The 15,876-nt window shown below is 41.6% G+C and overlaps 1 protein-coding gene across 3 annotated transcripts in view; it reads left to right on the plus strand.

Moving 5' to 3' along the window:
• Window positions 1-15,830, plus strand: part of gpm6bb (glycoprotein M6Bb) — a 36,724-nt gene extending 20,894 nt beyond the window's left edge. For 2 of the 3 annotated variants that reach the window (XM_030427618.1, XM_030427617.1), the window contains exons 2-7: window positions 8,301-8,487; window positions 9,184-9,340; window positions 9,477-9,645; window positions 10,670-10,743; window positions 10,863-10,928; window positions 13,140-15,830. In XM_030427618.1, the coding sequence (XP_030283478.1) occupies window positions 8,301-8,487; window positions 9,184-9,340; window positions 9,477-9,645; window positions 10,670-10,743; window positions 10,863-10,928; window positions 13,140-13,289 (803 nt within the window). In that variant the 3' untranslated portion in view covers window positions 13,290-15,830. Of the gene's footprint in view, window positions 1-8,300; window positions 8,488-9,183; window positions 9,341-9,476; window positions 9,646-10,669; window positions 10,744-10,862; window positions 10,929-11,315; window positions 12,733-13,139 lie in introns of those variants that run through there. The other variant, XM_030427619.1, reaches the window with a different exon arrangement.
• Window positions 15,831-15,876: the final 46 nt, after the last annotated feature.

Raw genomic sequence — 15,876 nt, forward strand, 5'->3', positions numbered from 1 at the left:
TGATAATCATTGATATCATGCATCCCTATTGAATATCCAAACGTGTTACATTTACAGGTATATAAAACTGTCAAAGCAGAGCAAAGCAGCAAGTCCCCACATTTGAGAAGCTGGAGACAGATACTGTTTGTCCATTCAAATAGTAACCTCCACCCCCAAATGATCTGAATTATCATAAAATAATAAAGGTTTTAGTTTGGATTTCTGTATTTGCCAGTCAATTTCATCTTGTTTCTAAATCCTGATGCAACGCTGTACTTAAATGCTGCTGTGGATTATTTCTACAGCCAGGAGAACTACATATCATTCAGTACTTTTTTAGTAACACTATATATACTCATGAAACAAGGCATCATAGGAAATTAAGTATTGGTTTCCAGTTAACTGGACCCTATTTTTCCTGACTTCTTAGATTTGTATTATTAGTATGAGAGTTATATTTTAATCTGCAATATTTCAATGTTGCAACATTCTGGTGGAACATTTTGTGGAACTGCCCGTTTCCCTACAGCTCTGATTATAGTTCACTGCCAGCCATGGGTGCCAAGTTTTGTTGTTGTTGTTGTTGTTGTTGTTGTTGTTATTATCATCATCATCATCATCATCATCATCATCATTATTATTATTATTATTATTATTATTATTATTATTATTATTATTGATAATAATAATAATAATAATAATAATAATAATAATAATAATAATAATAATAATTTACTTATGTCTTACTTTCAAATATTTTGGGACTTTTTAAATACAGCCAGTGAAGGGCAGACAGGAAATAAGGATAAATAGAGATGGGTCATGGCATTCAAAAAAATATCCCCTGCCTCCATCAAGCCTGGGATGTTCCATCACATGTCTTGCACATATAAAGCTGCTCTTTGTATGAGATGGCTTGGTCCTAGGTTAGGATCTATGAGTATATGAAGCCCTTTAAGACGCTGTATATTGTACTGATACTGATCAGAGTTGACTCCACTCAGCCATCATTTAATCACACAAGTGGTATTCACATATTTACTCCTCTGCTGTACTCAAACACAATTAATGAGCCATTACGGCCATCATTGCCTTTAATTGTCATTTAATACGTACACACGTCTCCCTCAGCTCATTTCACACACAGCCATGGGTGAGCTGCTGTCAACAGCTATTAGCTGACAGAGTGTAAGTTTCCGTTGTTGGATAAGTAAACAGTGAGACCACTTTTGTCCAATTTCCAGGCTCAGATCTCCCCCGTCCCTCGAGGACGGCCATTATAGCCATTATTGCATTTTTAAGTATCGCTCCTCTCAAAGTGGAAGAGAGTGTGGAAAATGAGACTGTTTCTCATAAATGGTGCTTTGGCAGCTCGCCCCAATGAAGCAACAAACAACAACACTTAGCACTAGCTGTAAACTGACACATCTGGACGCAATGAGGCTACATGATGGATTAAAACCTGTTGTGGACAGCGCTGGAACCAGCGTGAGATGGACAAGCCGCAACATCTCATCATAAGTTGTGTGCGTTTGTGAGAGCCAGCTTTGTTTTTATCAGAAACGTATACTTTGAATTCGTACTTGTGATTATGTGGCACTTGTTTGTGTTTGTCTTGCATGTGAATCTTTGTTTGCGTAGGTGTTGGGTGTGTCTGGTATGGACATCATATTAAACAATGTTCTTCAAAAAGTCTGCTGCTCACTTGATCATAGCCAGTTGGTGTTTCTCTACGCAATCGGGGCTAATTTAGGCATTTTTCCCCCACTATTTTCCACCGAAGGTCCCAGCTGTTGGAAGGTTTCAGCTTTGTGTTGTCGACACGTGAGGTCTGGATGTGTTGAAGGATGGAGGGTGGTGATGAAGCAGAGCCAGCTGCAGTTGTTAGTGTGATGAGTCAAACTGTGGTGATCTATGGCTGGATTAACCTTTTTGGAGGCACTGTGGCAAACAATTGCTGTTGGGCCCCTGTTGCCCCCCAAACCTGTCAAGTACTGTTCATACAGCAAAAATATGTTAATTTGCAGCGTTTTAGTACTAGACCTTTATCTGAAACATTGCAAATAAAGGTTAGACAGTATGCTGGACTTCTGATCTAATCATCCCTCTCCTATGCATGTTATGGAACAAATGTGCAACAGATGTGACTGCAGCCCCAGTAAGTAGTCGGTAGTCTCTGGATTAGGACTGCAAGTCTGGCTAGTTTTCCTTGATCAACAGTCCAAAAAGGAGAGAAGCTAAGAGAACCAGATAATTATATAATAGTTGTTGATTAATCGTCGCAGCTCTAACTCCTGGAAAACAGCCTGGCCCCAGGTTTTCTGTAAGTCTGTGGTGTTTTGATGGAAGACGTCTACATTTAATAAAAAGGCAACATGTCAACACAATAAACTCTAAAATAATAAAAGTGTTAGAACTAGATTTTGAAAAAAAGATAGTGCCACCGGGTTGATGCCGGACCCAGCTGATATTGTCCTTTTTAAAGCAGTAACAAGGAACTTGAATATTTTGGTGATTCTGGCGACCCCTGTGGGCAAAAGCGGTATGAGCACCACTGTCATGTTTAACAAGGATCTTAATTTGTTTTGGAAGCGAGTGAAATAAGTAAGTTAACATTACCTAGTAATGTTATGACTTCTCAGTTAATGTGATCCGATGACAGGCATTAAGAAAAACTTCAATAGAAATAGCCTGCCTGAGTTTTTTTTTATTTAAGTCATATAGAGTCTTCAGTATTGAATGAAGACTGTTTCATAACTGGTTAAAAAACTCCTTAAAGTGCGTTAAATCATGCAAATTCCTTAACAAAAAGACCAAAAACAAAAACTGGGGCGCCCTTGGTTGCTTGAGGGTTAAGGCACCAACTATGAACGTGTGCCCCCAAGGACATTTGTTGCGCATCATTCCCTCGTTCTTTCTCCCTCCCTCATTTTCTCCTGCTCTCCTGTTGGCTATCAAATAAACGTATTAAAATGTTCAAAAAACAACCAACAACAAAAAAAAACAAAACTGACCCACATCAAACCTGGGGGTCTCGGGGGGGCCTCTGCAAGTCTGGGGTCTAGCACTGTCGTCATTAGGGCGCGAGGCTAAGATGTGCCCTCGCTTTCTTGCCCACTGTGTCTAGCTGTGCCTCTGTCTGTTTGTCCGTCTGTGGGTCCGTGTGCCAGCTCGCCTGCTACCACTCACGTCGGTCTTAACGAGCCATCTCATCCACAGACTGGACGGTTAGAGCTGCTTTGACAAACAGGATCCTCCTGGAGTGTGAAGTGGGCTGCTGTGGCCCATTGTGGCCAAGCTATGTGCGGTGCTGGGGGGGGGGGGCACACAGGATGGAGCTCAGCGGTGGGCTTGTCCTGGGCCTCAAGCCTGCGGGCCGGAAGAGCGGGACCGTGGTTCACTGCCGTTCTGAATGGCCCCTGAGAGTCCAATGTGATGGACAGTGTAGAGCTGCACACACTGGCTCTTTGTATCAGGGTTTTCTTGGACTCTCGCTCTGTCTCTATTTTTTCTCTCACACAATGTTGTACATGCACACACACTTTTTTTTTTTCACACAAGCGTCTTTTTTTTCTCCCTCCCTCGTGATCCCGATGTGGCAAATGTAGCCTCGGCTGTAAGGCCTGACATTGTCATTACAGACAGTCGCTAACTTGTCTGTGTGTCTCCCTCTCACACTCTGTTTTTCATTCTGTCTCTCCTCCTCTCTCATTCATGTACTGTAGCAGCTAGTTGGAGAGTTTTGAAGTGGTTGATCCCCAACCAGGAGTATTAGTCAGGGACTTGAGAGCATGTGAAAGTCATCAGAGGGGAAAAAAGGGGCCCAACGTGATTTTCATTTGTGGTGCTCCACTCAGAACAAGCCAGCATGATCCATTTAGGATGAGCTTGTTGTTTGAAGAGTCACCAGCTCCTACCGTGGTTTGCTGCAGAGGAGGATGATTTGGGCTTAAGTCTGCTGCCCTGCAATGTCCTGTACTCTATGAAATCCCACACAGTGCACTCAGTGCAAACAGTCTGTACTTGAGCTGTGTGGTAGTTTTACTGGTGTAAATAAGAGTGGTGTCAATGTTCCCGTCTAACTGTCGGCAAGAAAACGAATAAGCAAATTTCCCAAGTTCCATCCAAAAGCGCAGCCCCGCCTACCTCACAAAAGAAGGATAAACACGCAGCCTTCTATAAAGTCGGCAGATTTCATGATAAGGATGCGCGTAATATCTCACAGACGCTGCGATTACTTCACAATCCTTCCTCCGCTTTGAATCCATCGACTGAATGAAACTGATTTCACTCTGGCGGACTACTGTCCCCGCGGTACTTAGAGCACGGCGACTTAAAAGTACTGGTGCTTTCATGTCGCTCCTGTCTCCCTTCCTGTCTAATACCAAGACTAAAGGCCTGCACAGAGGCCCTTTGTGAACAGTGCAGTATTCCAGAGGTTGCTAATAGTTGAAGCGGGTCGGTCCTTGTGCCAGTGTTGTTTCAGTCAGCCAGAACGGAGTTATACCAACCCGCCAACATGTCAAGTCCAGCTATGAAAATACCACCACGGATTCATTGTGTTATTAGGCATAACAGTCAGTAACTGACACAAGGTCTCCCCGTTGAGAGAGAGATGTCTAACCAGCGCTCTCAGTCTGGATGCTTCAAAAGCAAACCACTCCTGTGGAACGGACACAAATCAAACGGATGGCGTATCGATTGGATTGGTGGCTTTCAAACATAATGCCGGTTTTCTCTCACTAAGTGCTCCGAGTTAGACAAGCATGGCAGATGCAGACATGTCAGTCTGACCTGCTCCATGACGGGCTCCAGGGGAGGGAGGATACATGGTCAATCTGACCTTTTTTTAAAAGAAGAAACGGCCTATAAACAGTTCTCATAGACATCCCTTTCGGTGTTCAGATGTTTTGAGATCCAGCGAGAATTCAGTCAGTCGGGGCGGACTGGCTGTCATGATGATGATGATAATATGCTGTTCAGCACCGTGCTATCAGCTTTTAGACAGCTGATCTAATGGGAACAGTGACGCATTTCAAGGCAGGGTTGGACACCAAAGAGACACTTGATGAGTTGGGCAGCCACGCTGATTGTCGTGTCATATTTGATTAACATCAAATGGATTCATAATAAACCAGTGTGACTGTTGTTGCTGGCTCTGTCACTCTCCGCACATACAAAATGAGCGATTTGGTAATGGAGATAAACCCTAACCACAGTTTTTCATATGGAAACATTTCTTCTCTTCAGGGTGACAGCTACTTGATTTATAGCAAATACGTAGTCTGCTGGAGGATCAGAACTACCTGATCGTGACAACCACTACAAGAGCAGCTCTTCCGTTTAAATGGACTGTGTTTACTTTACAGCTGGGCTCAATATCCTGTGGAGCTCTGCGCTCCAACTCCCAGCAGCTTGCTCGACCTCCCCGACATGTTCATCACAGAAATGTGGCCTGTGGTGGAAGTTAGAGACTCTGCTGTGGGCACACTCATTGAGTTGTGGTTAACATGCTGCCATGGCAACTCCTATTCACCCACCATGGGATGAAAATGTTTTTATCTCCCTGTACTACACAAACAGTCAGGATGAAGCGTCTGACTGCAGAAGTATTGGCCCAGCAGCAGTATATCTGGTTTAATTTCCTTAGTCACGGCTAAGAGCACAAACACAGATGAACTTTCGGGTTCTCGCCTCATGGATGAGGCAGGAAGTAGAGGAGACGTCTTGAAGAAAAACTCAAATTTGTGTTGAACTAAGTAGTTTAAAATAATGCACATGCTACTTTCTACTAAATGTTGAATGCATGCTTGACTGATTACATAAGCTGTGATTTGGTAATGGTGCTGAAATGTGCATTATCTGTTCTTGGTAGGTTGGTGCTTCTCAGCTATGGCCACTTGGGAGCAGTGCAACTCACTAATATGGCAATCTTGTCACTTACAGTATTTATTCATCCAGTGGATACGGAGTGGCATTAACAATCATCTGGAGATGTGTCGTGTGCACCATACATATGTACAAGTCCAATAATCACTTTCCTTCTGGCTCAGCTTTGGTCTCCACCAATTCCTTAAATAAATGAGTGGCTCTTTGGAGGCTTTTCTGTATGAACGTGCTGGCTCAGCTTGAATCTTGAATCTGGCAAAACAATGAGCTGAAAGAGGCTAAAATGGACTGTAGAACTGAAGGGAACTGTAAAGTAAGAGATAATTCTCTGTAGGTCCGTCACTTCGAGCAGCCTCTGTCATTTGATCCGCTGTTAATGTAAAACTATTGATTACAGCTCTAAACACAGACGTTGCAGTGTGGCATCAGGCACATGTGAGTCCTGTAAAGCATTAACAGCCATTGACCTGGACGTCCTATGACTCTACGGCATCCTGTCAGCCACATGTGGCTCTGATTGGAAGCACACTGTGGTTTGTTTGCATGCCTCCACAGACAGGGCATTGTGATGACTGCATGGCTCCATTTCACAAAGCAGAGGAACCCATTGCATGAGGGCAGATCCATCTGGGTCACTTCATTCCCTCGTTGTGAGTTGTCATTGATTTCCATTACGGCTCGGTAGACAGCCATTGCTCTGACCTGCTGGACGGTCATTAGTGCCCTTTTAAGTGTAGTGATGAACTGTCAGAGGAAACATTAAAAGAGAGTGAAGAGTGTAAATCCTCAGCCGCACACAGCGTACGCGCTGGTTCTGCTGGTACTTTACATCGCAAAGGTCTCGAAAGGAGGTGCGGAGCATCAAGTGTGACCACAGGCCAAATTTTATGAGACCTATTTTGAACAGACTTGACTGCTCTGTCTGTATGACTTCCTTTGCAGCACTGTGGATGAGTTTGTTCTTTAAACCTCGGAGTGAAGTCAGTGTGGAGTTCCCTAAATGTGTCCTGATGGGTGACAAAACACCACTTTGGGTGATTAAGTAGACAATGATTCATGTAGCCATATGTTAGCCGGGTGATCTGTCCAGGGTGAACCACAGCTCTCGCCTGTGTTCTGGGATAGGCTCAGTGGGTAAATAGATGAGTCATGTGAATATTTGTTTCATACTTAGTTCCCTTGAGATCACTTTCTGTCCTGCAAGTAAAAGTCAATCCCTTACATGGAATCATGGACTGATGTTGACAAAGAATTTACTCTGTGGCTTTTTGAAGGTCCAATATTGCAGAAAGTGATATTTCTTTTTTATATTGTTATATTTTTATAAAGCACATCTAGGTGCTAAACAAATATTGTAAGTATCGAAATACTCAATCCATGGGTAAATGCATACAGTCCCTATCTGGAAACTGTGCGTTTAAACGAGCCAGGACTTCTGTAACATTCTAATGTCACAACTACGCAGTCATCACTGTCAGCAATGCCCTCGCAAACAGTTGTAAAAACACCACCAGAGGTGATGTGGAAACACGGTGGGCGGTGCCTGCTCAGGCATGTGAGAGCTGGCCAATCAGAGCAGACTGGGCTTCTTGGAAGGAGGGGCCTTAAAGAGACAAAGAGGGTGAATTACTTCACCCAATCGCTCCTCATTACTCATTTAGGTTGTACTTATTTTATTTCGATTTTGCACTGCGTATTGTTGTATATTGTATATACCTAGGTTTTTACTACAATTTTGTTACATGTTATATTGAGTTGCTGTTTGATTTATGTTAAGTTAGCCTCTGTTTTATTTTTATCTTACTCTATTTTATTTTATTAATGTTATCTCTACTTTCTCTATTTTCTTCTTCCCAATTTGTATTGTAACTGTTGCACAGCAATTTCCCTCAGCGTAAATAAAGCTTCTTGAATCTTGAATCTTGAATCTTGAATAGAGGTACTGCAGCAGTCAACAATATGAGAAAAAATAATGTGTTTTTTTATATTAAAGGTGTAAAAATGTTAGTAAAAACATTTAAAAGTTAGCAAAAGGTACTAACTGGATGCGAAGAAATAACAGTTTTGATGTTATGTTCAAGAACTCTATGAAATGTGTTGCTGATGTATCTACTGAAATTAGCATGCTAACCAGCTAGCCACTTTGTGCCTCAAGAGGTGACCAACAGTTGCCAGTTAGGGCAGGGTAATCTAATACCACCACTAGCTGCAGAGCTAGCAGCTACTGTTAGTGGTTACTCTTGTGATATGCTGCCCCCTGTTTGTTTGTTTGGAGTATGAAATCAACAGATGGTCAATTCTTACATGTTGCACCTTTTTTAAAAGCTTTACAAACTTTCTAGGAAATATCCAAAATAACATTTATGAACCTGACCTTTTTTAGACCATTTTAAAGTAAAAAGATTTTTTCCTGTTTTCTTTTTCTTCAGGTTGCTTTGAGTGCTGCATCAAATGTTTAGGCGGGGTGCCGTACGCGTCGCTGGTGGCTACAATCCTCTGCTTCTCCGGTGTGGCCCTGTTCTGTGGATGTGGCCATGTGGCTCTCACCGGCACCGTGACCATCCTGGAAACCCACTTCTCCAAGGTCACCACTGATCACGCCATGCTGACTGACGTGTAAGTACTACACGACTGCCTCAGCCTTCTTGAACGTCACAGTGGGATCTGTCATTAAACATGCTCCCCTTGATAATTTGTCCTTACATAACGTCACATAAAGAGAGGCCCTGAAGGTAAGATAGATAACACCTGTAATGAGGTTGACTTTTTGAAGGCTATTTTTAGCTGATGATATCTCCCTCGTCACTCTATCCTGGAGAACAGTCCTAATATGGAGCTTTTTCTTTTTTAATTTACAGTGCATCCATTAGTCCAGACAATAAAAGAGGAATGACAGGGAGAGGACTGCACATGTGTTTTATGTTGCCGTAGTGGACTGTTTAATTTAAGAAGTCTACAGAGGCAGACTGTCTCTTCGGTGGATGATTCCCAGAGACATACCTCACCTGTTATCTCCACATTTGGGCTTCACGTCTCCTGGGGGAAGCTGGAGCACTACCTTAACCCTAACCATCTGTTCATGATTACTCATGTTTTAAAGTTTCCATGCAAAAAAAATGCAAATGAGTGTAAGCAGCTATTTTCCACACACGTCATGCTCTTACTCTACCTGACATTTTTAGTGGGTCTCTCCAGGTGTTCATTTGGAGGCTAAAAACATGTTGGCGGTTGATTTGTGCTTTTTTTTTTTTTTTACCTATCGCAGCTTTACTGGCACGACTACAGCTGATGTGTGACATTGCTCTTTAACAGAATACAGCTGATGCAGTATGTCATCTATGGCATCGCTTCGTTTTTCTTCCTGTACGGGATCATTCTGCTGGCTGAGGGCTTCTACACAACCAGCGCAGTCAAGGAGCTGCACAGCGAGTTCAAGACCACCATCTGTGGACGCTGCATCAGTGGAATGGTATGTATACGACCTGGTTCTTAGACACAGAGTGCTTACAATAGGTGTCACTCCATGTGATCAGACATGCAAAGATGAAGATGCTCATCATCGGAGCATGAGCATGAGTTTTGTTGTGTCGTCTCTGTGCCCTCAGTTTGTGTTCCTCACATACATCCTGGGTGTGGCCTGGCTCGGTGTGTTCGGCTTCTCCGCTGTGCCGGTCTTCCTCTTCTACAACATGTGGTCCACCTGTGCCACCATGAGGACTACCATGGCCAACCTCACCAACATTGACTCCATCTGCGTGGATGTCCGTCAGTACGGTAAGAGGGTGGCACTTCGTCTTCGTTTGGCATCAATTACTTCCTTTTATAACTAATAGATTTTTATTAGCTCACACACTTAGGTGGCTCGGCACCAACAATATTCTAAACCTGGTGAGCCCTCATCGTCTGTCACATATTCCCATTTTTTATCTGAGCAGTTGAGTAAAATTGATATGAATTTACAAGGAAAAAAAGGCAACATTAGGAGGACAGTCAGCGAATAACAAAATAGTGATTTGGTTTTAATGTGTCTTCAGCAGTGATTTGCCTTAGGAGGTTTGAAGGTGTGTCATGCCGCCTGACTTAAGGGGTTGTGACAGTGGGGGCAATCTATAACATGAAGGTGTCAGAGCCTTCGAGTACAGAGAGTTGCGGCGACTGAAGTTCAGAATCGTCATATGATTCAGAGACTTCAGACAAATCCAGGAAGTTCTTAGCGGGCTGTTTAAATGCATCAATACAGAGAGATAGAAGTACGATGTCTGGTGGTTCGAACTTAATACATGCATTTTAATGCATGATCTAGTGGATGCCTGCGTGTACATTGCAGCAGCAATTGGAAATGTGACCTTTTTGCTGTCATATTCATTAAACCATTAGTCACTGGGAGATTACTTTATTTTGATCTGTCCTGCACTTCTGACAGAACTTTAGAAGTTTTGACATATTGTTTAAAATGAAATAATCCTCCAATTATTCAAAGCAGCAGATGCCAAAATAGCTTAACTTTTTGTCTCTATATGTGAGGCTTTCAAAGCACTGAATACTACATTGCCAACAATGCAACTCGACTGCATTTTTTGCCCTCCGTGATTGATATGGCCAGGATTTGCTCACGCCTTGTCCACAATGCAGGCTTTCCATTTAGATTTGAAGAGACATCAGTGGAGTGCCCCTTTAAATCTTCAGACATCATAAATCCATTTCACTCTTCGTGCTCTGTGGCCTCATAGTACTTGGCGGGTTTGATCATTATTCACGTGGTACGATGAATTTAACCATTCAAATTTCACGTCAACAGGAATTATCCCATGGACCGCCACACCAGGGAAGGCCTGTGGATCCACGCTAGGTGACATCTGCAACACCAGCGAGGTAAGATTCTTCCATCCACATACATTCATAGAAAATGGCACGCACACATTAGCAGAAAAAGCATCACGTAGGCATCACTTACACTAAATGATAGTCACGGCTGCTTTTCTTTCCTCCAGTTCTACCTGTCCTACCACCTGTACATCGTAGCGTGCGCTGGGGCCGGAGCCACCGTGATCGCTCTGGTAAGCTTCCCTCCAGTCTCTCCATCCTCTCCCTTTAGTCCATCTTTGCACGGTGTGTATCAGCAGATCATGTGTCGAGTGCTCCCCTCCTCATTCCCATATGGAAGTTTTACACGTAGGCTTTTTTCTCAGCTCCAATTCCATTTGCTGTTTTACCATCTGCTTAAATGCACACGGCCCTGTTCTTTAACTTAGGATGGATGGAAGAAAGAGTAGTTGGGGCTTGCCTTTTGTGTGTCATGAAAGAAATAATAATCATGAGTTTAATATTGTAAAATGATGGACTTAATGATTTAACGTTTTGCAAAAATGACTGGTTACTTCACTAACGTGACGAGGAGGTCACCGGCATGTTCTCTTACGACCTTTTCTGTTCTCTTCCACCAGCTGATCTACATGATGGCTACCACTTATAACTTTGCTGTTTTGAAGTTTAAGAGTCGAGAAGACTGCTGCACTAAGTTTTAAAACTGTTTTCTAAGAGGTTGTACTGAGTAGAGACACTTGCCACTGACAACAAACAAACTAAAAAACAAAAAAAATCAAAACTCTCTCGATTAGTGTAAATAGCTGATTGTATGCTTCCTTTAGCATTTGGTATCCAGGGATATCTGCTTGTCTGAGGACACCTGGTGAGAGTCGTCTTCAGACTGGGGTGGTGTTGAGCTGACTGGGTTTGTTCTGCTTTCCTTGGCACTCACTTTTTTTAGAAATTTGTCACCATGGGATTTTTATAGCGATGCGCACAGCTACCACAACAGTGTTATTTATATTCGTAATGTGTGAGGCTGATTTTTCGACCTGCACAGACACGTCAGCTGCATGAGTATTCCAGATGAAAGACACAGTATTTAGCATGCAGTACCTCACCTTGATTAACAGGACGAGCATCGGTTTCAGTCGGAGCCGACATGCGAATTTGTGCAGAAACTCCTGAGGCGTAAACGTCAAATAAAAATGATCTAAATTGGAAATGTGACCATTTTGCGCAGAGCCCATGTAGATGTACAGTATTAAGCTCTGAAATGAGTCCATAAGGACGTCCGATGACAAATATTAAAGGTGTTCTCAGGCTTTTTGATTGCCCGATTAGCAGCTTTGGTGAGGATGAGTTTTAGCGATACATTTGTTAAAAACAAAAAGGACTAGCTACGGTGGCAAAGTCCTTTTTATATTTTCTTGATTTCCTTCCTTAGCCGTAAGATTTTGGTGCCGGCCTCACGAAACCACGAAAGCGCTACATGGAGAATATCCTGTATTATCTTTTTTTGTCACAAGTTTTAGATTCTAAACTAAACTAAAAACCTTTCACCAACTGTATAATGCTGATGAGTATTATGGCGACCAGTTGTGTTTATTGTAGAGTTCAAAGTAACTGCACATACCTAGCAAGCACAGCACGCTATGAAGGGTTAGGCCAGTACCAGGGGTAAACTTATGCATGAGGCCCTAAGCCTCACTTTAATTTCATGTATTTTATTAAAAAAAAGAAAGAAAGAAAGAAATTCTCCTATTTTAGACTATAGTAAATGTATTTTTTTTTTTCAATGAGGGCTGGCGCTGGTATGGCCTCAGCTGTGAAGTTGATGTTTTTGTTTTCTTTATTCTTTCTCAAAGTGCCATTAAAGAGCCATTTGTTTTTATCTTAACACTGAGCCTGCATGCTTACAAGTTTCCAGATTCTCTGATCTGTTTATAGTTTACTTATATTCCATATTTCATATATTTAATTTCCTCCTTAAGTTTTTCAAGACTGTAGCTTTTACTTTCTTTATAAAATAAACAATCTTTGTTTACAAAAGTATCCCCACTTGGTCTATTTTCTTATGAATCCTACAGCAGCGACGTAATGCGGGAAACTGCATGCGGAACAGGGTCAGGTTCATGAAAATGTTAAATCTCACGCTTTGCACTAACCTCACGCTTTTTTTGCCGCAGCATAAAACTTGCACGCCCAAACTCTTTCTCTTCTCATTCTCACGCCTTAAAAATGTCATTTCCGTAGCAATGTGCATAGCGATATAGCGACATAACTCCAGAATTAGTAATAATTGTAACAGTGATGTTACAATAATTGTATATTTCGGTCAGTCTAAAAAAAAGCTTAACTTTTTATGTTTGTGTATGTCTGTGATTGTAGCTCTGACTCCTGTAGCTTGCTTTGCATCTTTGACATGCTCACCGGCCATCCACCTCACCCTTCTCTTCCAGATCCACTTCCTCATGATTCTCTCAGCAAACTGGGCCTACCTTAAGGACGCCAGTCAAATGCATGCCTACCAAGACATCAAAATGAAGGAAGAGCGGGAGCTGCAGGACATCACCTCACGCTCAAAGGAATGCCTCAATTCCTACACATAAGGATATTACCCACTCAGAATCCACACGCACACACACGCACACACACACACACTGTGGCCAACCACTGTGGCCCCTCTGGACCAAGACAACGCTCAGCTAAAGTAACCTGCCAACTGCTGTGACGCTGTGCAGTACTAACCAGGCTCCTAACACACTAATGCGTCAGTGCTGCTTTCTGCACTAACTCTGTTTTGGAACTGCTACTCCATATTTCATATATGCTGTTTTTTGTTATTTTTATTTTTTTCTTCTTTTTCTATTTTTTCTGAAAGGAAAAAATTCTGATATTCGTGTAGTGGCCCTTTTTTTTTTTACTAGCCAGCCTTTTGCTGGCGAAGCTTGAGACATTGCACTATTCTTGTCAGTTTTGTTTTACAGGCTTGCTCTGTCATTCTGTCTTGAGCTGCGGTGGCCAGTCTTCCACAAGGGAATGTTTATTTTACTTGTTTTCAATAAAATGCAGATTCACTACACACAACATGAAAGGCCTTACACCAACCAGAGTTAGCGTGCCGCGATTTATGATGTGGCACATGACAAAATGTTCTGCTTTGACTTTGCAGTAAGGAAAGAGGTAAAATACAGAGTTTGGACCCAGTTCAAGAATGTAACTGCATCTTAATTGTAGTGATAATCCAAGTGTTATTAATTGGTTTTAGGTTCTAATTTTCATTATACAGCTACTGAATATTTTCTTTCCTTCAGGTTCTCATACATGTAAAAGTTAAAAAGTCTGCACCAACAGAAGCTCCTCTCTCCCACAGAAAACACTGCTCCGCATACGCCTCATCAGTAGCCTCACCTTTTAATCCTGTGAATCTGTGACATCACGCTACTTCACCATGTCTCACATTTGCTTGATTCATGCCTAGCGGCTCGCGGCTTTTTGGCACGTGAGAATTGATTTAGCACAGCTTCTCTGTTGTTGTTCGTATTTTGCTGGCTCAGGCTTGTGTGAGCTGACCAATTAGAGATGACATGCAGGGGCCTTAAAGAGAAAGGAGCTGCTGTAAAACAGACCCGGTGAATCCAGTGCTGCAGCAGAAAACTGGTAATATGTAAAATGGAATTAAACACTAACATGTTAGGTAGAACCAACATTAAATGAAGGAACCTGAAAATGAGTATAATAAGTCTCCTTTTAAAGTCACTCAGAACATTCATGGCCTACATTAACACTACCTCAGATGTGCACTAGAGCCTATGGAACAATTTAACTGAAACTTCTCCCTCGTAAAACTACGGTTTCATTGTAAAAAAGATGCCTGAGACACACAGTATGTATCATGGTAGCTGCATAGCACACACACACACGCACCAAGAGCTCCTTTACATCACAGTATCATAGGATTTAATTAGTATGCATAAATGCCATAAGAATCACTTGCTTGCTATATGTGGACTGCTGCCAATAATGAGACCGAATGATGTTCAGTGTATTTAATATCTTAAAAGTTTGGATCCATTTGTTTTCATTTGTGTGAATGAAAAAAAAAAAAACTTAGATGAAGGATTGCCAACAAAGAGAGCTCATGATTTTAAGCCCTTGATCGATTGTAATGTCTGATCATACGTTGTAATATATGATCAAATTGTTTTTGATTTTGATAAATCTTATTAAACAAGTGTGTGTGTAGCAGCACGACGGAAAAACCTACAGCAGATCAAAAGAACTTAAAGGTGTGAAATATGTAAACTTGTTAAGTCAGGTTTTTTAGTGTTTTCTTATTTTTGAAGATCAAAACCACTTCATTTTTGTTCTTAATTTTCTATAATTGCACCGGTTTTCGATGTGCAATTGTCATAATGCTGACATAATTACTCATGTAATCTTTTATTTCTGTTAGTTGAGTTACAGGGATAACGTGATGTGTTTCTTTGTTGCATGAAGAAAAACTGTTTCCGCAGTGACACGTGATGTACAGTCGTGTACGCTGACATCAGTAGTAGGCAGTGTTTGCCTGTTTCCTTTTTTGTTTTTCTAACTGAATACAAATTAATCCTTTTTATGTAGCTGATTAGTTATAGCTGTTCTTTTTTAGGTTTTTATTCAAGTCAAAAGTATATGAGTCTTATATTATTTTGTTGCTTGATAGTATACCTGTATTTTCTACGAATGTCAAGGGCTTCCTCACGAATTACTGATACTTTAAATTAAACTTTTTAATGACAATTAGTTGCAACATCAGTCATTTATAAAATGGACGGCAATCTGAATGGTAAATTCAACCAAAGTATGGATGCCAATTTGACTCCCTTTCCAGTGTTTTACACAGTATCTGTTAGATATTGTAGTAAAAAAAACCTGCAGTTCTCTGCAGGACTAACAGCCACAGGTGTACATGAAGCTAGTGTACATCTCATCTCGTCTTTGTGTTCCGTTTACTATTGAATGAACCAAAAACTAAAGAAAAAAAGGCTACCTATCAATCACCAGGAGGACAACAATCCAGCATCCTGTCTGACTGGAAACCCCTGTATGACATTACTCAACTGGCTTGTTGACCGTTTTTATGAAAATAAAAAACACAAAAAAAGAAACTTCTGTGTTGTGGTGTTTCTCCTTTCGTACGATGGAATATCATTT

This window comes from Sparus aurata, chromosome 9 (genome assembly GCF_900880675.1).
Source record: "Sparus aurata chromosome 9, fSpaAur1.1, whole genome shotgun sequence".
Lineage (NCBI taxonomy): Eukaryota > Metazoa > Chordata > Actinopteri > Spariformes > Sparidae > Sparus > Sparus aurata.